The sequence below is a fragment of the Ziziphus jujuba genome, chromosome 11, assembly GCF_031755915.1.
Source record: "Ziziphus jujuba cultivar Dongzao chromosome 11, ASM3175591v1".
NCBI classification, from domain to species: domain Eukaryota; kingdom Viridiplantae; phylum Streptophyta; class Magnoliopsida; order Rosales; family Rhamnaceae; genus Ziziphus; species Ziziphus jujuba.
The window spans coordinates 8,936,067-8,958,789 of NC_083389.1; the positions used below are offsets into that span (position 1 = coordinate 8,936,067).

General features: G+C 33.7%; 4 protein-coding genes across 6 annotated transcripts; 3 read left to right on the top strand and 1 right to left on the bottom strand.

Annotated features, from left to right (window-relative positions):
• The first annotated feature begins 1,646 nt into the window (after window positions 1-1,646).
• On the top strand, window positions 1,647-11,792 carry LOC107416332 (probable UDP-N-acetylglucosamine--peptide N-acetylglucosaminyltransferase SPINDLY). Of its 3 annotated transcripts, none has more exons than XM_025072568.3 (19): window positions 1,647-2,057; window positions 2,223-2,264; window positions 2,553-2,994; window positions 3,460-3,621; window positions 3,729-3,904; window positions 4,059-4,134; window positions 4,916-5,044; window positions 5,160-5,279; window positions 5,400-5,468; window positions 5,548-5,629; window positions 6,558-6,652; window positions 7,748-7,812; window positions 8,796-8,994; window positions 9,119-9,313; window positions 9,556-9,650; window positions 9,799-9,934; window positions 10,030-10,247; window positions 10,658-10,785; window positions 11,030-11,792. In XM_025072568.3, the coding sequence occupies exons 3-19, from the start codon at window positions 2,581-2,583 to the stop codon at window positions 11,413-11,415; spliced, it is 2,745 nt and encodes a 914-aa protein (XP_024928336.3). In that variant the 5' UTR covers window positions 1,647-2,057; window positions 2,223-2,264; window positions 2,553-2,580; the 3' UTR covers window positions 11,416-11,792. The 3 variants fall into 3 exon arrangements, with proteins under 3 accessions (XP_024928336.3, XP_015880305.3, XP_015880304.3); XM_016024819.4 differs by having other exon boundaries at window positions 2,223-2,251; XM_016024818.4 differs by lacking the exon at window positions 2,223-2,264.
• Window positions 11,793-12,999: 1,207 nt separating this feature from the next.
• On the bottom strand, window positions 13,000-15,448 carry LOC107416336 (peptidyl-prolyl cis-trans isomerase CYP18-2). The gene is made up of 6 exons (XM_016024825.4): window positions 15,288-15,448; window positions 14,998-15,093; window positions 14,791-14,852; window positions 14,325-14,458; window positions 13,776-13,860; window positions 13,000-13,258 (listed from the first exon to the last, which is right to left on the bottom strand). The coding sequence occupies exons 1-6, from the start codon at window positions 15,357-15,359 to the stop codon at window positions 13,213-13,215; spliced, it is 495 nt and encodes a 164-aa protein (XP_015880311.1). The 5' UTR covers window positions 15,360-15,448; the 3' UTR covers window positions 13,000-13,212.
• Window positions 15,449-15,632: 184 nt separating this feature from the next.
• LOC107416335 (mitochondrial fission protein ELM1) lies at window positions 15,633-20,027 on the top strand. The gene is made up of 11 exons (XM_016024824.4): window positions 15,633-15,973; window positions 16,113-16,248; window positions 16,442-16,508; window positions 16,700-16,796; window positions 17,200-17,349; window positions 17,473-17,599; window positions 18,510-18,622; window positions 18,706-18,769; window positions 18,863-18,956; window positions 19,083-19,191; window positions 19,618-20,027. Exons 1-11 carry the CDS (start codon window positions 15,791-15,793, stop codon window positions 19,717-19,719), a joined length of 1,242 nt encoding a protein of 413 aa, XP_015880310.3. The 5' UTR covers window positions 15,633-15,790; the 3' UTR covers window positions 19,720-20,027.
• An 869-nt stretch (window positions 20,028-20,896) lies between these two features.
• On the top strand, window positions 20,897-22,364 carry LOC107416329 (casparian strip membrane protein 1). The gene is made up of 3 exons (XM_016024815.4): window positions 20,897-21,432; window positions 21,538-21,661; window positions 21,955-22,364. Exons 1-3 carry the CDS (start codon window positions 21,167-21,169, stop codon window positions 22,168-22,170), a joined length of 606 nt encoding a protein of 201 aa, XP_015880301.3. The 5' UTR covers window positions 20,897-21,166; the 3' UTR covers window positions 22,171-22,364.
• The last annotated feature ends 359 nt before the right edge of the window (window positions 22,365-22,723 follow it).

Sequence of the window (22,723 nt, forward strand, 5' to 3'; positions counted from 1 at the left end):
AGACTATTATTGATAAAAATATGCAAATATATATATATATATATATATTTGATAAAATTGTTTACTAGTTAAGATAAAATAATTATTACAATTATATTATATTTCATAAATATCATCTCAATACTCACAGAACTCTTAGATAATTGAAAACTATTGGATTTTTTTTTCTCCATTATCATTTTGAGATTTAAAATGTGAAAAGTAATTATTAAAAGATGTATCTCCTCAATAATATTTTAGGTAATTATTAATATGTCATCCATAAGGATTTTGGATTAAATATAATTATCTTTAATGTTTAGTATAATATATTTTATCATTTTTAAAATTCTTATTTGCTTAATGTTATTAATTCAAATGCTATAAATTCTACATAATATTGTATTTCCGTATTATTATTTAATATTATTATTTTATAATCTTATAAAAATATATAGCAAGTATTATCAATGAATAAAAACCTATCAAAGTTATTGAATTTAATTCATTCCATTTTATTTATATCATTAAATACTTAAAAGATAATAAAAATAAAAATAAAACATTAAAGTTAATTTGGTAATAATTTACTTGATATCAATAATATTTTTGAATTTTTTATAAAATTATTTTAAAGAATTTTGTAAATATTTTCAAAATTTTTATGAAAAATTCATAAATTTACATGAAAAATTCTAAAATTTCAATGGATATTATAAATTTTTTAATTAAATTGTTAAGAATTTAATATTAATATTTTGACTATAGAAATTTTAGTGAAATTTCAAAAAATTTGTTGGATATTATAAGAATTATATCATTTTTATCTAAAATTTAAATTTTCTTTCTACCCTTTAAAAATAAAATTATTTAAAAAAATTTAAAAGCAAATTTCAATATTTAAATCCTTGAAAGATAATAATAAAGAGAGAGAGAAAAAAAAAAGAAAGATACTTCTCTGTATTTGCTATTTATTTGCTATTTTGATATTCCAATAATACACAAAAAGCTCATTCATTTCCGTTATTTTATTTATGGCACTTAATTAAATCATTGAAAGAAAAAAAATTAAAGACAATATAATCAACAATAAATTTCGCAATAAGTTATATTTAAAACAAAAATTCAAAGTAAATTGGCAAAAAAAGGGGCATTGTTTTAGCCCATAATATCATTTAATAATTAACAATGGTTAAAAAGGAAAAACGTCAACGTTCAACCGAGTCTCGGCCCGCTTTCCTTTGTTTCCACTTCGGAAAGTCCCACCCCACAAAGCAGATCATCGATACAAGATTTATGGTAGACTTTTTTTTTTTTATTCACAAAAAGATGAATAAATAATAAAAAAAAGAAAGTAATAGAAGATATAGTAAATTTTATTTATACTGCTTGATTTTATCGCAATTATACTTAAATTTTATAATTTCAAAAATACGCAGCTGATATATAAAAATATAAATATGTATTATGGTTACTAAGCAGAGGCTACCGACAGTGACGGTGCAGTTTTAAGCGGTGTTTTTGGAGAGTGGTAAGAAAGCAAATATACGGGTAAGAAAGTAAAAGGAAAGAAATTAAAAAAAAAAAAAAAAAGAAGCAGTTTTTTGTTTTTTGTTTTTTTTTTTATGAAAACGGAGGTTGTTTTGTGTCCCCATTTTTCAGTCTTATTATATGCCAAAAAACGTTGTGATTAACGAACGGACATCATCAGGGGCGCTTTTCTATGTTTTTGCGTTTTGGCGAGAGAGAGAGAGAGAAAGAGAGGGACAGAGACATCGAGCCGCTGAGTCTGTGACTGTGTCGGAGAGAGGGTGAGGCGGGACCTGAACCTCCTGAACTGCTCCAAAACCCCCCACCATTTTGATTCCTTCTCTTCCTCAATCACTCTCTCTCTCTGTGTCTCTATCTGTATCGCTATTTTCTCTCTCTATAAACCAAAAGTCTGATTCTCGCTCAGACCGTTTTCTGGTTCTCGCTCAGACCTTTCTTTATATCATTGACCTTCTCTGCCCCTCACCATGTGCTAATCTTCTTTAGGTTTACTCCTGGAAGAAGACGGCGGTTTACGCCTCTTGACTGTAAGTTTTCAAATCCCTAATTTCTCACTCTTTCATGCTTGCGTTCTCCGTCATTATCTTCTTTTTTTTTCTCTTTTTGTTTTTGGTTCGTGTTTTGTTATTCTTTCGTAGCTCAGTTCAATCTTTTTTATTGGAGAAACCCTAATTCTTTCGTGTTTATTGTAGTTGATCGTGTGCTTGGTGCAATTTTGGAGGTTTTGTTTCTGAGTTAGGGTTATATTGAATCTTAATGATTGGTTTATGATGGGATAGCTACTGTGATCGCGCTTTATTGGAATTAGACTGTTTTGAGTTGGAGCGTTTTTGATTTTGTAGCCCTGTTAGGCGTGCCTAATTTGTTGTCAAGACTATGATGTTGCTGAATTTCAAGTTCTTGTTTTTGTTTGTTTGTTCAAAACAATTATTTATATAGAGACTTTAAGTTTAACTGTTGTTGTTTCAAATATACAAAAATTTATTTTGAACTTTATTGCGTTATAATGATTTTTGCTTCAGGAAGGAACGTGTCTCTGGCCATACACGGATGGCATGGACTGATAAAGATGTTGGCAATGGGAGAGAAAGAGACCCAAATGGAGAAAACGGGTTCTTGAAAGGTTGTTCACAGCCTTCTTCTAGTACTAGTGGCTCTGTTTCGGGTGTTGATCCTGCAGAGAAGAGCTTTGAAGTGAAAGATGTTCTTTCTTATGCCAACATTCTCCGTTCAAGGAACAAATTTGTTGATGCTCTTGCCCTTTATGAGAATATCCTCGAGAAAGATGGTGGAAACGTGGAAGCTCACATTGGAAAAGGGATTTGCCTACAGATGCAGAATATGGGAAGGCTTGCTTTTGACAGTTTCGCGGAAGCCATCAGATTGGACCCTCAGAATGCATGTGCCCTCACACATTGTGGTATTTTGTACAAAGACGAGGGTCGCCTAGTGGATGCTGCTGAGGTATTCTCTTCAATAGTTAGTCTCTTCTATAGTAGAGAAAAAATGAAAAATGATGTGGTTACTCTTGGTGAGTAATATTTGCAGTGGTTGTTTGATGTATACAATATATTTCTTATGGCATTCACACATTAGGAAAATTTACCTGTTTACTGGAACTTTTACAATAAGTCACCATTTACCAACTCACTCTTGCCTTTGTAGTCTTAGGTATTCTAGTTATAGTCAATAGTGTTGCTTTTAAGAGTTGGCGGGGGTTCCAGAAATATCATATTTAATGATAACATCTAGTAGTCTTTTAATTTCTGGAGCCCTTTCCTTAGATCTAATCTATTGGAATACTTGTGTAGGAAGCTGTGTAGTTTACTTCTGTAATTGATGTGTATGTAATCTTTGAGCTCCATGTAATTTGTTGATAGTTTATGAGGTTTTGAAACATTATTTTAATCATCTTTTTTCTTGAAACAGTCATACCAAAAGGCTCTGAAAGCAGATCCCTCATATAAACCAGCTGCAGAATGCCTAGCCATTGTATTAACAGATCTTGGAACCAGCTTAAAGCTTGCTGGTAACACTCAGGAGGGAATTCAGAAGTATTATGATGCTTTGAAAGTTGATGCGCACTATGCTGTAATTTCATACTAAAATCATTTCTGCTTCTTTCTTGTGCTGCCTTTTCTTTTACTTATTCTTTGTATCTGAGACAAACATATGCTTGTTACTCTCCATTAATGCAGCCTGCATATTACAATCTTGGTGTTGTCTACTCTGAAATGATGCAATATGACATGGCTCTTGGTTGTTATGAGAAGGCTGCATTAGAGAGGCCTATGTATGCTGAAGCATATTGCAACATGGGTGTCATTTATAAGAATCGTGGTGACTTGGAGTCTGCTATTGCTTGTTATGAGAGGTAGGCTGCCAGCTTTTTGTGTAAACTTGCTACATTTTGGTTACTACTTTTTTTTTTTTTTTTTTTTTGGGGGTCTGAATTGGGACTTGGATATTATTTTAGTAGCTTTACTACCACTCACCGATGCTCTTCTGCTTGGTTCTTGTGCTGCCAGGTGTTTAGCAGTTTCACCAAACTTTGAGATTGCCAAAAACAATATGGCAATAGCTTTGACGGACTTAGGAACAAAGGTGATATCTCATCTTGTTGTGGTTTACTGACCCATCCTCATTTATTTTCAATATAGTTTGTATTGGTTTCCTTGGCTTATTTGCTGAAGTTAAACTGATTAGAAGGCCTTGATTTTTTGTGCCAGGACATTCTGTTCTTGGTTTCCCCTAGGTTTTGTTAGATTATAGCTTCCTGAAGCTAACATAAGTGAACGAGATTATGTGGTGCAAACACATTGTCTTGGTACTTATAGTTTAGTTATATACTGTAGGAAATGCATGATGCTTGTGTTGTTTTATTGTGCCCAGATATTTGCATGAGTTCTGACATCCCTTTTCTTTTTTGTGGATTGAAATTCCACTACAAAAGTCTCTTTCTCAGCCTAGTGGCTTGGTGGGATTTGAACTGATTCCAGTGTCAGTTATTTACCACTTCTAGAAGGGTTACCAAAATGGTAGACTCTGCAAAATGTCTTCATCATAGAGTGCACTTTCGTCATCCATACTAATGACTTATTTTTATGCATTCTGATCAAACATGATATTTACTTTGATCCATAATGACAAACATGATGGTAAAACTAAGCTGTGGATCCTAAAAATGTTTTTTGAACATTTCCCAGAGTCTAGACTCGGTCTATGTGCCATTCATTTGTAAATATGACAGCTTTACATATCATCCTTCATCGATTCTTGTTATAGAAATTTCTATGTTATTTATTTTTTCTTTCTGTAGTTCCTTCATAACCAACTGTGCAATTATTCTTTATGTAATGTTGAGTTCAGTTATATGTCTATTCAGGTTAAATTGGAGGGAGATATTGATCAAGGTATAGCCCTTTATAAAAAGGCTTTGTACTATAATTGGCACTATGCTGATGCTATGTATAATCTTGGAGTTGCTTATGGTGAAATGCTTAAGTTTGACATGGTAATTATTTCAGAGGGCTCTCTTTCTTTTTCTAGGATGGTTGTCATTTTCTATCCTTGTGTTACTTCAGTTTGTAAATATTTTTAAAGTGTGTTATCAATTTCTATTTCTGCAGGCCATTGTGTTCTATGAACTTGCTTTCCACTTTAATAACCATTGTGCTGAAGCGTGCAACAACTTAGGAGTAATATACAAAGATCGAGACAACCTTGACAAAGCAGTAGAGTGTTATCAGGCAATTTATAAAAACTTGTATATATATATATATATTTTTCCGTTTTGAGTATTCATCTGCATGATATACTCATCATTGTTATAGTTTTTAACGCCATTATCATTTGTTATTATTTTTCAGAAGGCTTTGACAATTAAACCTAATTTCTCACAGTCATTGAACAATCTTGGTGTCGTCTACACTGTCCAGGTTAGGTGTCGTCCACTGATGAGATTCTAAGTGATAATTTGTCATATTGTCACTGAATATTAATTGTTGCTATTGGCAGGGCAAAATGGATGCTGCTGCAAGCATGATTGAGAAAGCGATTATTGCAAATCCTACATATGCAGAAGCGTATAATAATTTGGGTCTGTCCCTCTTTTCCTGGTTTCTTGTGTTTTTTTTTATTGTTTTTATAACCGACAATATGTAAGTTTTTATTTATTTATTTATTTTTTATGTGGTTAACTTAATTTTCGATTTCTTGGTTGTCTTCTTACTTTACTGGAAATATATCCTTGGCAACTTAAAAAGCTGTAGGAATAATATAGTCGTATTTTCAGCTTTTGGGTTTGGACACTAGTTTTGGCACTTTGAGAGGGGGGATACCCATTGCTAATAGAAATCGTCTTTTGTTTTCTGGAAAAGAGAGAGAGAGACAGAGAGAATGGTTTTAAAAATAGAACTGAAAACAATTTCAAAAGGGTTTTCAATAATAGCTTTCTTTTGAGCACATTTTCTAAAGACTGTTGTCAAATGCCTTGTTGTCTAGACGAAGAAAAAAAAAAAATATTTGAAAAAAAAATAAAATTTACAGCTCTTAGCTTATTCGTTTGTATTGTAAGAATCTCCTTTAACAAGGTTTTAAGAAACCATAAGATGAAGTGCCAAACCCTCTATGGAGACATAAGCTGAGCTTTAAAGTGAACCAAACATGCTCAAATTAGTTACTGAAATATCTTCTAAGGAGAGGTGCATTGAGGGCCTTTGGATCTTAGCTGTGGCAGATCAGAGAGCTGGTTTAAGAGGTCATCTTGAGATTGCACGATGGAGTTCCCTCTTGCCCCGACTATAAGGGTTCCAAGTTTTGTGACTGAGCCTTTTTTTCTCAGAGACTTTAGATGTTAGAATGGCTGAGTTAGTTCTCCGACCTTAATTGGTGACTTATGATAACTTGGACTTTTAGGCTTCTTCATTGGTGTGTTTCGTGCGCTTATCTCTGTCTCTCCATCTCTCTCCGTTCTTTTTTCTTTCTTAATGCTGTTATAAGTTGATTTTTGTACCTTTGATGTGCAGGGGTTCTTTACAGAGATGCTGGAAATATTTCTCTGGCTGTTGATGCGTATGAGCAATGCCTTAAAATAGATCCTGATTCTCGAAATGCAGGCCAGGTATTTTCTTTAAAAAATTAGCCAAAGAAATGTATGGTAATTATGTGAACATTTGGGCTGTATTAGTCATTATGGATTTGTAGCTTATATCTATGTCAACAAAAATATTTTAGTGTTATGTTCAACTGCTGGCTTCATTGTCTGGCAATTTCTGTAGTGGATATGTTCTTATATCTTTGAGGGCCGGATATGGAAAACAGACTATATTGTTGTGCTATCTCACTTATGTTTAGCCCTCCCGGCTTTAGAGCATCTCTATGATATGCCATTTGGGCATGCCATTGCCAAAATATAGCAATATGGTCCTCCCATTTGGGGCCTCCGATAGGGAATTGCAAATTTTGCCAATGGAAAATTTTGGAACTGGTTACAACCATCATAAAGTTTGTGGGCCCCATGTCACTTATTTAAGTAATTAATATTATTTTGTTATGAATTGTTAAAGAGTAATCCAAATTTGGACCCCACTACTATTAATAAAAATAAAATTTGGCATTGCTATTTTTAGCATTTGCTTTTGGAATATAAATGTTAAAATTTAGCATTGACATTGGTACTTACCATTGGAGGGTGTATGCCAATGCCAAAATGGCATTTACCATTTGAGATGCTGCTCTTAGGTGATGAAGTGGGTGGAGACTGGATTAACTTGAAAGGAGTTGTACCAAGAAATTGGATTGATGATGGATGAAAATTGAAATAAGAACATCAGCAATTTTTGCCTAAAGTATGTTGGATGCAGTAATTCACAAGGGGAAATTGTCAGATGCAAATTCACTTTTGTTGTTATTGTTACTCTTAACATCATAATGTTTTGGAGACTGCATTTCTGGATAATCTTGCAAAGTAGGAACTAGACTCTAAATTTTCACATGGATTAGCTCGACTAAGAGTCTGGAGTAGCCTTATCTGAATTTATATTCTGCATGTTGCTATGTAATTTGCTTGGCTTGACAAGTTGGTTGTCATTTTAATTTGTGCCAAAGGATACTGTTATTTCTTTTAAGTTATCATGCATCCCTAATTGAAGCTAATTGAAGCTAATTGTGAATGGTTTTGGAATATTTTTGTGAATTTTTTTTCTTCCTTTTGCAGAATCGATTGCTAGCAATGAACTACATAAATGAAGGACATGATGATAAACTTTTTGAGGCACACAGGTTTCAGCTAATTCCTCTTTGAAGGGCACAATTCTTTATAATTAAAACAACTGCATAAATTCTGGGCTAATTTGGTGGTGAATACTATTTCTATTGGTTATGGATCTTGCTACTTTCTGCTCTTATTGTATTGTTTATTTTATGTTAGATTTAAAAGTTTGTTATTGATAGTATGATTAGCTGAGGCGAATTTTTTTGTTCAATTACTTGTTAAATATTATAGATGATGGCTGCTTGTACCAATTATAAAAATAGAACTAAGAAGGGCCTTGATTTCTTATCAAAACTTGAATCCAGTGTCATCCATGTGAATAAACTAACAAGCCAGTTCATATCCTCTTCCTGTTTCAGAAATCAGAACAAAATTTTGAGCACATGCATGCAGAGATTTCTGCATTGAATTATCAACCTGTATCTATTTTAGCACAAATCACGGTTATTTTCTTTGGTCTGTGAGCCTGGCACATCTGAAGAGCATATGATGATTTGAACGTCATGCTTTCAGTGTCTCTTTTTGACTTTGATCTCCCCAAGATTATACTCTTTTTTTTCTTTTTTTAAATGAAACTAAAGTACATGGTTGCAACTTGTAGGGTGAAATTTTTGTCCATTCTAACTCTCTTTACATGAAGCCACCTAAGGACGTTCGTAACTTGAATGTATCTGTTTTGTAATTTAAAGTGAGGACAACTACACCACGGGTTGCTAGGTTTGGAACTTTGTTATAGATGGACTACTCACTCTAGAAGGAACTTCTACTTAGAGGTTGACAGAGTTCTAACGCTGTCACGATTTAAGTTGAAGCATTTTAGAAAAAAGTTAGGTTCGCTTAGCTTGAATGTAACAATGCACTCTATTGATGTGGTATTAGTGGATTTCTGTTATTTTGCATTCTGTGTTATATTTGAAAATATTTCGTAGCATATAGCATCACCATGGTTGTTAGCATTGGAGAAATTTAAGATATTTGGCTCAACATGCAGGGACTGGGGCAGACGCTTTATGAAGTTATATCCTCAATACACTTCATGGGAAAACCCAAAAGACCCAGATCGGCCCCTTGTAATTGGATATGTATCTCCTGATTACTTTACTCATTCTGTATCATATTTTATAGAAGCCCCACTTGCACATCATGACTATGCAAACTACAAGGTTGTAGTTTATTCTGCAGTTGTTAAGGTATGAAGCATTTAGATACATGCTTTCCTATGTTCTACATTTTGATTTTATTATTAATTTTATTTTTAAAATTTTTAAAAAAAAAACAATATCTGCTTTTAATTCATGTTTCTTCTTGTTGCAGGCAGATGCAAAAACCATTAGGTTTAGGGAGAAAGTTTTAAAAAAGGGTGGGATTTGGAGAGACATTTATGGAGTTGATGAAAAGAAGGTTGCGAGCATGGTCAGAGAAGATAAAGTTGATATCTTGGTAGAACTAACTGGACATACAGCTAATAACAAATTGGGAATGATGGCATGTCGACCTGCACCACTTCAGGTGGCCCTTTGTCAGCTTAAAGTATCTTTTATACCTTAACCTAGTATTCGCCCTATTCATGTGTAGGTTGTTATTTATGTATGTCAATTTTATAGTTCTTCCCCCATCACCCCCCCAACACCCAAACCCCGCCCACCCCCTTTTCACCCATAGTGGATTAACTGCACGTGCTCTTAAAGACAGCTGGTTAGCCCTATTATATATATATATATTAACATTACTATGTGTTGGTGGATTTACAGGTGACTTGGATTGGTTATCCAAACACTACTGGTTTGCCAACAATTGATTATAGAATTACTGATTCGCTGGCTGATCCTCCCGATACAAACCAGAAGTAGGTCTCTCTCTCTTTTAACTTTTTGTCTACCATTTGCTTTTATACATTTTGCATAAGTCATAGTCATGACCTTTATTAGGAACAGTGTTACATTTCTCCTTACCTTATCAGGGTATATGATATGGTATTTTTGTTCAAATTGCAGGCATGTTGAGGAGCTAGTTCGATTACCGGAATGCTTCCTTTGTTATACACCATCCCCTGAAGCTGGGCCTGTTTCCCCTACTCCAGCTCTTTCCAATGGCTTTATTACATTTGGTAGCTTTAATAACCTGGCAAAGGTATTATTAGGTTAGATTGGGATTGATGTTATTCGAGTCATTTTGATCACTTGTTTATTTGACCTCACTTTTTTATTTTCTTTGTCCTTCATCAGATAACGCCTAAAGTGTTGCAAGTTTGGGCAAGGATATTATGTGCCGTTCCAAATTCTCGCCTTGTAGTAAAATGTAAGCCTTTTTGCTGTGATAGTGTGAGACAAAGATTTCTTACAACATTGGAGCAGCTGGGTTTGGAACCACTTCGTGTTGATCTTCTGCCTTTAATTTTACTTAACCACGATCATATGCAGGCCTATTCTCTTATGGACATTAGGTAAAAAATTATTTCTATTTCTTATTCTGTCACATTATTGTGCATCTTAATGAGGTTTAACTATAAATGCCCATACTATTTTCAAAGATTGTTGTTTCAGTCTCGCTCCTTGGTCGTCATGTGCATATGCATTGTTGTAGGGTAGGGAGATACAGTTTTATTGTTCATTTTTTAGCTGTATACATGGTAGATTGTCTAGACTTAAATATATCGCATTCAAAATTGAAAAACAGTTTTGGAAAGCTATATACTGTCAAAGCATACCTCTTGGTGGTTATGTTAACATAATATGAGTGGCTTTGTATTTCTTATCTTTTTGTTTTTTCACCCTCTCTTTCTTATGGTTCTAAATTTCTAATCATGTTTCTTTTTCTTTCTTTATTTTGTTCTCTCTTATTTTTTAATTGTAGTTTGGATACTTTTCCATATGCTGGGACTACCACAACATGTGAATCTTTGTACATGGGGGTTCCATGTGTTACTATGGCTGGTTCTGTACACGCACACAATGTTGGTGTGAGTCTTCTCAGCAAAGTTGGTGAGCTACCCTCATTTCTGCTTACTAATTAATCTGTAAGGCATGCTAATGGTTGACAGTGATTACTGTTGGTATTATATGTCTTTGTCTTTGAAGTGTTGAATTTACAGGCTTGTACTCATGCAACCCTGGGCGCCTTTTTGTACATTGTGTGGATGCTGTTTATAACCAATTTAGTCATTACTTTTTGTACTGTTAATTGATGCTATCAATTTTAGTAAACGTCCAACTTTTTGCATTGCAGGATTGGAGCATCTGATTGCCAAAAATGAGGACGAATATGTCGAGTTGGCACTGCAGTTGGCCTCTGATGTTACAGCACTGTCAAATTTGAGAATGAGTCTTCGGGAGCTAATGTCTAAGTCCCCCGTTTGTGATGGACCGAAATTTATCCTTGGCTTGGAGTTGACTTACCGGAGCATGTGGCATAGGTACTGTAAAGGTGATGTGCCATCTTTAAGAAACATGGAATCACTTGAACAAGAAGTGCGTTCTGATGAATCAGCTTCCAAAATCTCTCCCGAGAGCCCTCCTGGTTCTATTAAGGCTAATGGATTTACTGTAGCCCCACCATCTATGCGTAATTTTTCCCCTAGTGAAGAAAATGGAGGTTCCACAAACTTAAACTAGCTGACAGGAACCTAATCTTACTGGCAAAAATATCTGAGACATTATGGAAGTTGATTGGATTTGGATGCGGGATTGTATCACTCTTGGGGTGGTCAGAACTGCTTTACTATTTATTTGATGTTGGCTGTTTGTGCTGGAATTTGAGATGGTATCTACAGTCGCCTAGGATTTCCTTGCTTAGGATCAATGGCTGGCAGCAGTCAGCAACATGATTTTTTTGGCTGTCAAAGATAGAAATAGGAATTGTAGAAGCGGTGATGCTGAGTTAATACTTTAGGAAGCTGTGTCGCATTTTTTTGTGGAATATAGATTTATGGTTTGTAAATTGTAGGCAAAGCTTTCATTTTTCTTAAAGTTATAACAGGTTGTCTTTGTTATGGTCCTTTTTTTTTATTTTTTATTTTTTATTAAATATATATATATATATATATAAATATATATATATATATGGGCATACTTGGCATATTACCTTGTGGGTTTGAAATGCGTTGACCATTGAGCTCATAAATCGAACCGTGCTTGTGTTTGAAAGTTAATTTCATCGATCGTACGGTTCAGTTCTCTTTCACAAATCACGATGGTTTGGCGAAATATATATATATATATATTTTTTTTTATAAGTTGCTTTTACAATTTTAAAATTCAGTATTATTTTAAATATATAAAAAATTTAGAATAATTTTATATAATATTTTTAATATTTAAAATATCTATAATTTATAGAAATTTAATTAAATCAAAAAATATTTTTTTAACAAATCACTTACAAATCATTTTTTTTTCTTCTAAATAAAAGCATAACTCTACGAAATTTTTGTACAACTTTTTTGGACAAAATTAATTATCATGTAAAGTTTACAAAATTTTATTTCTAATTAAAATATTTTTGGATGATGGAAAAATATATTCATTGAAGTGATTAGTATCAAAATTATAAATGTGTTTAAAGATCTTGATTGTAAATTTTTAAATATATTTAACATGTTCATTTATATATTTCTAAATTATTTGAGATATTTATCTTTGAAAATATTACAGTCATATATTTTTTTAATATATTTTTTATATTCAATTATATATTTCTACACACATTTGAAATATTTATATTTATATCTAAAAATGTTTAGTCATATTTTTGAAAACATTTAAAATATTCAATCCTATACTTTTTAACATAAATATATTTAATTAATAAATATTCTCAACATGTTAAATTGTATAAAATTATAAATTTATATTGAAATTATATAGAATTTATTTGGTAGTGTAACTAAAATTACTTTCTTTTTATTTATTTTTTTTTCCCCCTACAACTACAATTATTTTGCCAATCAAAGAAAAAAATGAAACTACACCTTAAAACACGTGTAGCATGAGATTACAACAAAGAAAGGATTTATACTTGGTGTTTTGGCTTGGTAGAATCGATTCATACAAATCTTTCCCGTTCGTTTATTTGCATTTGTTGTAAATGTCTATATATTTCTAGGTACTTAAAGTTGGGCGAAAGTTGGGCGATTACATTTTGTTGTTTTATAACAACAAAATATTTATAAATTCTATGATTATCATAAGAAACTCACATTTAAGCGGCTAAAGCCAGCAACATTTTATAAAATAATATGAAAGTTTGACTAATAAATCAATAATCTCTCTTGGTTTTTTATATTCCTAGTAATTTTCTAGGAAACCTTGAAGACAAGGTTATCAAAGCTCATAATGATACAAAATATCCAAGCCATAGGCTTAATGGAGTCGAAAACCTGATTGCCAGTGATGATAACAGCTTCATCATATCTAATCTTTAACAGACGTCCGTAGTATCTTCACAGCATGGATGGGTCTGTATTAGGAGATCAAAAAATATAAGTACGACTTTGAAATAAACATTCAAATTCCAAACCAAATGTCTAAGCTAATGTGTACATATTGAATCACATGAAGTTATTTGCACAACATTGTATGGTCCTCACAATAAATCTGTGACGCTACTGCATTAGTGCTAATAGCAGCATCAGAGTAAACAAAGATATTCGATGAAAATTAGACTGTCTTTTTAGTCTACACCATAAAGGACACAGATAAGGAGTTAAAAGTAACTCTACAAGTTCTCAGATTCTGAACCTTCACAGGTACATTGATAGTGTTGGTCTAGTGCAGGAAATTAGCCAATTTAGCAAGTTAATGGTCCTACGACTATGGACCCTACGGGCAGTCATAAATATTCAAGTTTTCCAATATTTTGAAAAGTTACAAAGAGTATAATACCCATAAAAATTGATGAGGATGCAAATTGCAAGTAATTTATTGTCCTGGATCAAAGCACTAAAGATCGAGAATGTGTTAGAACGGATACATACCTATCACTGTTATCAGTTTGGACACTACCAAGCCTTTTGATGATTTCCATTCCTTTACACACTCGTCCAAATATTGTGTGTTTTCCTGGATGATAGAGACACAGGATAAAGCATCATTCACTAGTACAAGACAAATCACTATTGTGAACGTAAAGAATGGTGATAAAGGTTCTTAGGAACAAAAGAGAAACTGGGATTTTATGCGAGGTATTATTCTTGCTTAAAACTCATTGTTTACATTTTGATAACAGATCATCAAATAAAGATGGTTAAAAAGCTTAAACTTAGTCAAATGCAGCTAGAGAGTATGAGTGGATGAACTGTCGTGTAATCAATTTTATCTTAGATGGGTTCCCACATCAACAAACTAGCTTGCTAGCATATAGAGAAGATATTAGAAGATATTCTTAAAATGTTTAAATATTATAACTTTCCAATGGCACCAGAATTTATTTCAAGTCAAGAATCATTGTCTTGCAGCACATATGCAAAAGATGCATACTGTACTAACAAAACAAAACAAGAGATAACTATAATAGAATATATTACCATCAAGAGACGGACAAGGTGCCAAGGTAATAAAGAACTGGCTTCCATTAGTATTTGGACCAGCATTTGCCATGGATAAAATACCAGCTCCAGTATGCTTCAACTCTGGTTTTATTTCATCATCAAAATGCTTACTGAAAATGCATTGAGCAGTAAGTGTTACAAAGCCCCATATAAACCAAAAACCAAATATGAAAAATGTGAAACTCACATCCGTTGTTCTACAACTAATCAATCACCGCAAGTAATGCAATATCGTAATCAAATAAAGGCCCCAGTATAATGGTAGCAAAGAGTAGAGAATAATGTATCAAAGTCCAATTTTCATTAAAATGTAAATTGCTAACAAAAGGAACTGATAAACAATCAAGAAACCACTAGGATTGAGACAAAATGTCTGTTGCTATAGAAAATATGGAACAAGCAGTAGATGGAAGCTAATTGGAAAAGTAAATATAGAGCATACCCATAGATAGAATCTCCACCTCTTCCAGTCCCCGATGGATCCCCACCTTGCACTATAAAATCCTAATCCATCCAGCACAACAATTTGTAAACATTATGTTCCTCAGAAAATATAAGAGCATTTCTAATTCTAGGACAATATCTACCCCATTCATTAAAAAAGCTGGTATAGAGAGAGAGAGAGAGAGAGAGAGAGAGAGAGAGAAACCTTGATGATTCGGTGGAATATGACATTGTTGTAATAACCTCTGCGAGAGAGCTCAAGGAAGTTTCTGCAAGTTCTCGGTGCGTGTTTGTAGTACAGCTACAATTTCGACAAAATAAGTAAAAAAAGAAAAAGAAAAAAAAGAAAAAAAAGGCAAAAAAAAAAAAAAAGACGATTCTAATTGAAGCAGGGTAATTTGAAGGTAGAGCAGTATTTTCTCTTCTTTGGGTTTTCTTAGTAACCAAACAGAAAAAGCGGGTAAAAAAGGCTTCACTTTTTAAGTAGGAAATTACCTCAACGGTGAAAGAACCCATGGAGGTCTCTAGGGTCACCTCCTGTGCCCCTCCTTCTGCACTTGCCCACATCTTCCACACACACAGATTCCGGCAAGACGAAACCCAGCAGCTTCTCTGTCCCACAGTGTGAAAACAACAAAAAAAAATAAAAAAGGGGCTTTTTTTGAAGGGTATAGATTCCAGTCATGGTCCCGGGTTAATGGGCCAAATACTGATCATTCGGTCTGTGGATCTTCTCGTTTCTGGGCCAACAAGCCCAATAGAAGCTTCTCTTATCTCTAATATTATAACTAAACAAATTTTATTTTATTTTATTTTATTTTTTTTTGGTTATTTTCTCAGGAAAAAAAAATAACGGAGAAGTTAGAAAAGAAAAAAATTACGAAGCAGAGCAACGTAAGAGAAGAGAGGAGAAGCATCGAGCGCTTGATTTTGAATCGGTTAATTAGTTCTTCTGAAACGCATTTACGGTTTGCATAACCAACGAGGCTTTTCGTTAGATGAGGCCAATCAGGCTTCCCGAACCTCCCACCGGATTTTCGGGCATGCCTGAGATCTTCGAAGGTGGGATTTCCGGCGTTATCAGACGCGCCGTCGTCATCGGAAACGGTTTTGCCGGCTCCGAGAACCAGAGCATTGGTTTGGTTCGAGCGCTTGGCCTCTCAGGTCGGCAATCCTTTTACGTAAGTATCATCATTTTCTATCCCGAATGAATTTCTGACAATATATATACATATATATATATATATATATATACAAATACATATATCTCTGCAAAAACTTTGCATCGAAGCTTATACTTTGGGTAACGATTTTATGCAGCGTATCAGTAGGCCGAGAGGAGGAATCAACGAATGGCTTCACTGGCTTCCAGTTTCTCTGCACAAGAAATTTGAGCGTATCGTCCGGCGAATTCGAGGACTGAACCGAGTTCAACCTCTTTCACATGGAATCAATGGTGGTGCCACTAAGCACAAATTTTAGTATCATATAGTATATATTATGTATATAAATGTGTATTGAATGTTTGTTGTTGAAATGGCGTATCTGATGGTTAATTTGTTTACTTTTCCGGAATTAAATGAGAATTCAAATGCTTTCTGGAAGGTTAAAACTGATGCATCTTGATGGTGAACATGGTGATAGCGCAGGCCTATCTGATGTTTTGGAAGCTGATGCAAAGCAGATTGCAAATATGGCTCGTGAAACTTTTGACAGGTCAAGTTCTGCTACTGCCTTTATTTTATTGTTATTTATTTTTATTTTTTTTTCTTTTAGTAAGAAATTTAGAATTTTTTTTTTTTTTTTTTTCCCTTCATCATTCAGTTCCATAGAATCACGATCAATCACAACAGAATTTGAGCTCATTTTCTCTATGAAATAAATAACGAATCCAAATGGTCTTTCAGGGATGGCCCATTGCTAGTGGTTGCTTCTGGCAGGGATACTATTGACGTTGCAAGCTCCATAAAACGTTTAGCCCCGGAAAATGTTTTTGTTGTGCAGGTTAACTTCAGCTTTTGCTTTGCATATGTAACTGGAAACTAAGTCAGTATGTGTGCCTTTGTGGTGTTTTGAGAAGGTAGCTGGTATTATTGTTAGTTTAGTTTTGCCCAAATACGTTTTTCCATAAGAATTTTGAAGCTTACAAGAATTTTGAAGCTTCTATTCATGCTTTTAAGCTTTTAAGTTATTCTGGAAAAAAGTAATGCTTCATGGAAAATGGTAGTTTGAAAATATTCTACTGGTTGTTTTTACTGAAAAAGGAATTTCAGAGTGTTGCTGTATTACTTTTCATGAGGAGTCTTGCATAGCAATCTGGTAGTTATAAATAGGATCTCTTTGTGTATTATTTGACACAGAAATAGGAAGATTTCTGATCATATTCTTCTTTGACAACATTTTACAGATACAGCATCCAAGGTCACGTCTAAATAGGTTTGATTTGGTGATAACTCCCCGTCATGATTATTATCCATTGACTCCTCATGCACAGGCGCAAATTCCTTGGTTTCTGAGAAGGTGGGTTACTCCCCGTGAACCACCAGGAAAAAATGTGGTGAGTATCTTTGATGAGAAATACGTAAACAAAATGCCTTTACTCATTCAAAATGTCTGGTGTTCTTCCTTTTGTTTTTACAATTATTTAGAAAGCTTACAGGTTCTGGATTATGCGTTTCAGGTTCTCACTGTTGGAGCCCTTCATCAAGCTGATTCTGCTGCACTAAGGAGTGCTGCTTCTGCTTGGCATGATGAGTTGGCACTGCTTCCCAAACCTTTGCTCGTAGTTAATATTGGTGGACCTTCAAGTAAAGTTTTAGATCCTGAATTAGTTATTGTTTTCATTTTGTTCAAACTACAAACATATGTTAGACATCCTTGTGGCCGGCCAGATAGGGATTATACTTGTGGCCGGATAAGGACTTTTTGAAAATTCAGCATATTTGATCATCAGATTACTTTAGATCTTATATTTTCTGAATTTTATGTAAGAGAGTCATTTAATAATTTTTTTTCCTAATGTAACAGCATAGTAGATGGTTGGTTTAGGTATTTCGATAAATCTAGAGCTGACATAGTGCGTAATTATCAGGCAATGATTTATTGTATGGAGGCTCTGATTAAGCCTTGTATTGTTTTAACTATCTGTATGTCTTCCTTTCCCTCCATCCACGAAATTTCTTTTGTTCTTCAACATTAAGGTTCACATTTAGTCTGGTTTGAATGTTTAAATAGCCAACCCAACAAGGGGAATAATATAGTTAAGAATGTTCTACCATTCAATGTTAGCTATCTTATGAGGCAAATATAGTTAAGGGTTTGTATGGAGAAGGGTGGTTTTCATTTATTCAAGTTTTGCTTAATTATAGTACCCGTGCTAGGAGAACTTGAGCTCAAAGCCTGATTCTGAAATTTGTTTTTAGGGATAGCTTAAATCCTGAACCAGTAAATATATGTTTGTAAGTAATCCATTAAAATTTTTTCACCAATAAAACCATTTTGTTCTTACTAGTGGACACACCAGAGTACTTCATGTGTCATACTTAAACCCCATGGTGACTGGGTATTGTCATATTTCATACTTGAAAACTTTGCTACAGACCAGCAATTACTTGTTATATACTCATGTCCTGCATTAAGATTTGTGTGTTAAAAAGCTACTTGGAAAACTTATTTTATCTTTATGTTGTTTTGAAAAGTAACATATTATTTTAATAGGCAACTGTCCATATGGTGTTGATCTTGCAAAACAGTTAGCATCTACACTACATGATGTTCTTTGGAGCTGTGGAAGTGTGAGAATGTCTTTCTCTCGAAGAACTCCTGAGAAGGTACAAAGGCTCTTATGGCATGGTCAAAGGTTTTATTAATAGGGATTTGGGGCTCATTTTTTTCTGGGTGGTGTTTCCAACAGGTGTCAAAAATTTTGGTGAAAGAATTCAGTACAAATCCTAAAGTGTACATTTGGGATGGCAAAGGTACTGTTCCAAATTCTGAGGTTTACATGCATAGATATGCATGAACACATCGAAGAGGGATAATATTAATGCATACTCTGTACTTCTGGTTAGGTTCAAATCCACATATGGGACATCTAGCCTGGGCTGATGCTTTTGTCATCACTGCTGATTCAGTCAGTATGCTGAGTGAGGCTTGCAGCACTGGGTATGTTCCAAACTTCCAAGCATGATGACACAGTGATATGGGTTGAATTCTTAAAAATTATTAGTTTAAATTATGCCTCCTTAAAGTGGTATTAATCTGTTTTTGAAAATTAACAATTTGGCTCAGCAAGCCTGTTTATGTGATTGGAGCGGAGCGTTGTACATGGAAGTTTGCAGACTTTCAGAAGTCTCTGCAGGAACAACGTGTGGTCAGACCATTTACTAGCCAAGAGGATGTAAGTTACTAGTAATTTTGTGAAGTTCTATTGATGGTGATTATTGATCTAGAATTGCAATAGCTTTTTTCCCATGAAAGTAGTCATTATACCCTTCTTAAAATTGATCAATTGAAAAATAAGAGATTTAAACTGGTATCTTGATTCTAAGTCAATCGTATTTCAAGTATTCTCTGGTCATAAGAGGACAGGAGTGGTTCTTGCATTACCTGATTTTAAATGTATATGTTCGTTCAGAATGGATAGCTGAGTGCAACTAGAGATTAGAAAATAAAAAAAGCTTTTTCCATAGTGCGCTAGCTTTTATAGTTGAAACCTCATCACTGCTGCACAAACAAGTTTATGCGCCATGAACTATAGTTGCAATCATTCCTATTTAACATCGAACAAATTGCCTTGAACTATTTTTGTTGAATTTATTCACAGATATCCAATAGCTGGAGCTATTCTCCACTTAATGACACTGCAGAAGCTGCTAACCGGGTAAATATGGCACTCGCTGAGCGTGGATGGAGAATACGTACATAGTCAGCTTTTTGAAATATTTGGTTATGTGTATTTGCAGTGTTTTAAGAAGTGGTTCACTCAATTTTGTCCAACTAATTTATAAGATAGTTTTTCTACAATTTGATTTTTGTAATACCCTTTATCTTTGTAGATTGACTTCGGGATGTTGAATTGTTTAAGAGAAATAGCATTAACAGTCAAGCAAAGCGGTATACATATACCAAGTATAGATTCTATTTGTTCGCTTCACAAACCAGATTAGAAAGAAAATTTGTAATTCTAACCTGATACGTTTTATGTTGTTTTGTTAATAGAAGTCAATCTTTACACGTGGAAGCTGTATACTTGTGAATGTGTGTCCACTCATACCATACCGAACCCACCTCCATTCTTAAATATTTATTTACTTGTTTGCTAAAATTGGCATTCCATTTTGACTAAAGAGCGATAGAGAAAAAACAAGAAACAAAATCCTAATCCTGGTAAAAAATTAGACAGTAGGGTCCGTTCAAGATAGTCATTAGGCACATTGGATGGACAAAACCCACTCAGATTGCTTATCGTCTGAAAAGATTGCTGATAAATTGCTCATTACCAAAATGGAGGACTTAATGCTAAGAGAATCCATCACATTCGTTGTCCAAAGTTTGAAATTTTGTAACTAACGGGTTTGGCTTATTCTCCTTTTCAATTCATCTGCTATAACCCTCGATTTGAGAAGTTTGAGATCCATTTAGAGGTCAAGGATTATAATGACCTTAGTGCGCATACCCCTTATAGATGATCAAGTGCTTCATATATCAGAACAGGATAAAGATTGAAAAGGAATGACAGAGAACCGAAACTATTTCATTGTTGGATTAGGGAGGTTTTGCTACATGGTTTAGTTGACTGATTAAGAGAATAAAGTTGTTAGTTAGTAAACAGGTTAGCTTTTCGATTTAAATTGTATTACTTTTTTCAAGAACACAAACTTCCTCTCTTCCCCACTATAACATATTAAAAGCTAATTAAAATGCTATATCATATTAAAAAAAGAAAAAAAGGCCGAGAAAACATCTTCATCACCGTTTGATCTTCATGCATATCCATCTCTTAAAAATTTGTCATCCATCCGATCCCCGACTTAATCCATCTTCTTAGTTCTCACTCACTTTTGTGATTATAAAAAAATAAAAAAAAAATAAAAAGAAAAAAGGAAAAAAAATAAAAGAGATGACTTCAGTGCATGGAAAAAATGCAGCGACTCCCATTAACTGATTAATATATAGAAATTTTAGCCAAAAAAAAGATTAATATATAGAAATATGTTTGACTATATTGAAACTAAGCTTTTTCTTTGTTCCCCTATATAAAGCTATATCCACATTCAGGCATTTTCATTCCAAGCTTTCGACTCTCTTCTATTCAAGCATTCTAATTCCCAAGTTTTCCAAGTTTTTTAGAGCTCTTTCTCTCTCAACTAAAAATGAAGAGCGGTGACTCAACCACCATTGATGTTCCAGAGCCAAGCGGTGTGCCCAAAGGAAAAGCACATGCTGTGGTCACCAGTACCAGTCAACAAAGAGGAGGATGGAAGAAAGGGGTTGCCATAACTGACTTCGTTTTAAGGCTCGGTGGCATTGTAGCTGGTCTGTCTGCTGCAGCCACCATGGGAACCAGTGACCAAAGTCTTCCTTTCTTCACTCAGTTCTTCCAGTTTGAAGCTAGCTATGATGATATGCCAACCTTTGAGTATGTCAAAATTCTTTTAACCCCTAATAATTTTAATTAATTCCCCATTTGAATTTTGATGCTATTAACAATGATTATTAATCCACATACAAAAATGGTTTGCAGGTTTTTTCTTATAGCAATGTCGATAGTGAGTGGATACCTAGTCCTCTCCCTTCCCTTCTCCATAGTAGCCATTGTTCGTCCCCATGCAGCTGGTCCCCGGATCTTCCTCCTCATCATGGACATTGTAATATATCAATTCACATATAAATACATGATCTATATAATTTTTCTAATTTTTTCTCTTATTATAAAATCTGAACAGCATCATGTAATATTAGATAATATGTTGTATGGTGTGTTATATTAGATAACATATTACCTGATGTTTTTATTTTTTTTCATCACATTTATTGGGATTTTTTAATTTTAAACTATTAATTGATGTCCTTGTATACGTATGGTCATGTGACTATGTCAAACTATGGATTTATTAGTATTACTCAATTAAAACATGTTAAATTAATTTGTTTTCTTCAGGTGGCACTTACTCTGACAACTTCTGCTGCTGCTGCCGCTGCTGCTGTAGTTTACTTAGCTCACAATGGGAATTCGAGCTCGAATTGGTTGGCAATCTGCAACCAGTTTGGGGATTTCTGTCAGAAAATCAGCGGAGCAGTGGTGGCCGCGTTTGTCACTGTTGTTGTCTTTGTCTTCTTGATTCTCATATCAGCTTTGGCTCTTCGAAAACATTAAGAAGATGGAGACAGAATATTCAAAAATAAGCTACATATATAGTTTCTGCTGTTCTTATTTTGGTGTTTCTTCCGTAATTACTTGATGTTCCTTTTCTTTCTTTTGTGTGAAGTTGGTGAAGTGCATGTAATTTGTACTTTTGTTGCATGCCAAAAATATTGTAACTAATGGAATTTATTATAATTTTGTGCTCATTTTAATTATCCCTTTCTTTTCGAGATAAAGCATTGGTTTGGAATGGTATAATTATTAAAGATGGAGGTTGAAATCAATTATGTAATAATATAAATATTTAAATTAAGTTAATAATTTGATAATTCTTGTTCACAAACAACGCAGATTTGTCAAATGAAATTGATTCAATAGTAAACCCTTTCAAAAATATGCCTCATGGTTTGGTAGAAATTATTGCAATCTGATAATAAAAATAATAATAATAATAATAACAATGATAAATTTTATTATTATTTTTTGTTCACTTCAATTAATTTACTTTAAGTAAAATATTATAATTAATTTATAAATCAAACTGTATGCATTTTGTATACAATTT

What these genes read in the sequence shown, in the direction of transcription:
- LOC107416332 (XM_025072568.3), top strand. Translation starts at nt 2,581, where the DNA reads ATGGCATGGACTGATAAAGATGTTGGCAATGGGAGAGAAAGAGACCCA. An exon ending in ATTCTCGAAATGCAGGCCAG is followed by an intron (nt 6,653 to 7,747) that starts GTATTTTCTTTA and finishes TTCCTTTTGCAG; the next exon opens with AATCGATTGCTAGCAATGAA. An exon ending in TATTCTCTTATGGACATTAG is followed by an intron (nt 10,248 to 10,657) that starts GTAAAAAATTAT and finishes TTTTAATTGTAG; the next exon opens with TTTGGATACTTTTCCATATG.
- LOC107416336 (XM_016024825.4), bottom strand. Translation starts at nt 15,359, where the DNA reads ATGTGGGCAAGTGCAGAAGGAGGGGCACAGGAGGTGACCCTAGAGACC. An exon ending in GGTGGAGATTCTATCTATGG is followed by an intron (nt 14,459 to 14,790) that starts GTATGCTCTATA and finishes ATGCATTTTCAG; the next exon opens with TAAGCATTTTGATGATGAAA. An exon ending in CAAACTGATAACAGTGATAG is followed by an intron (nt 13,259 to 13,775) that starts GTATGTATCCGT and finishes CTCCTAATACAG; the next exon opens with ACCCATCCATGCTGTGAAGA.
- LOC107416335 (XM_016024824.4), top strand. Translation starts at nt 15,791, where the DNA reads ATGAGGCCAATCAGGCTTCCCGAACCTCCCACCGGATTTTCGGGCATG. An exon ending in GCTCGTGAAACTTTTGACAG is followed by an intron (nt 16,509 to 16,699) that starts GTCAAGTTCTGC and finishes ATGGTCTTTCAG; the next exon opens with GGATGGCCCATTGCTAGTGG. An exon ending in GTACATTTGGGATGGCAAAG is followed by an intron (nt 18,770 to 18,862) that starts GTACTGTTCCAA and finishes ACTTCTGGTTAG; the next exon opens with GTTCAAATCCACATATGGGA.
- LOC107416329 (XM_016024815.4), top strand. Translation starts at nt 21,167, where the DNA reads ATGAAGAGCGGTGACTCAACCACCATTGATGTTCCAGAGCCAAGCGGT. An exon ending in GATGATATGCCAACCTTTGA is followed by an intron (nt 21,433 to 21,537) that starts GTATGTCAAAAT and finishes AATGGTTTGCAG; the next exon opens with GTTTTTTCTTATAGCAATGT. An exon ending in TCCTCCTCATCATGGACATT is followed by an intron (nt 21,662 to 21,954) that starts GTAATATATCAA and finishes TGTTTTCTTCAG; the next exon opens with GTGGCACTTACTCTGACAAC.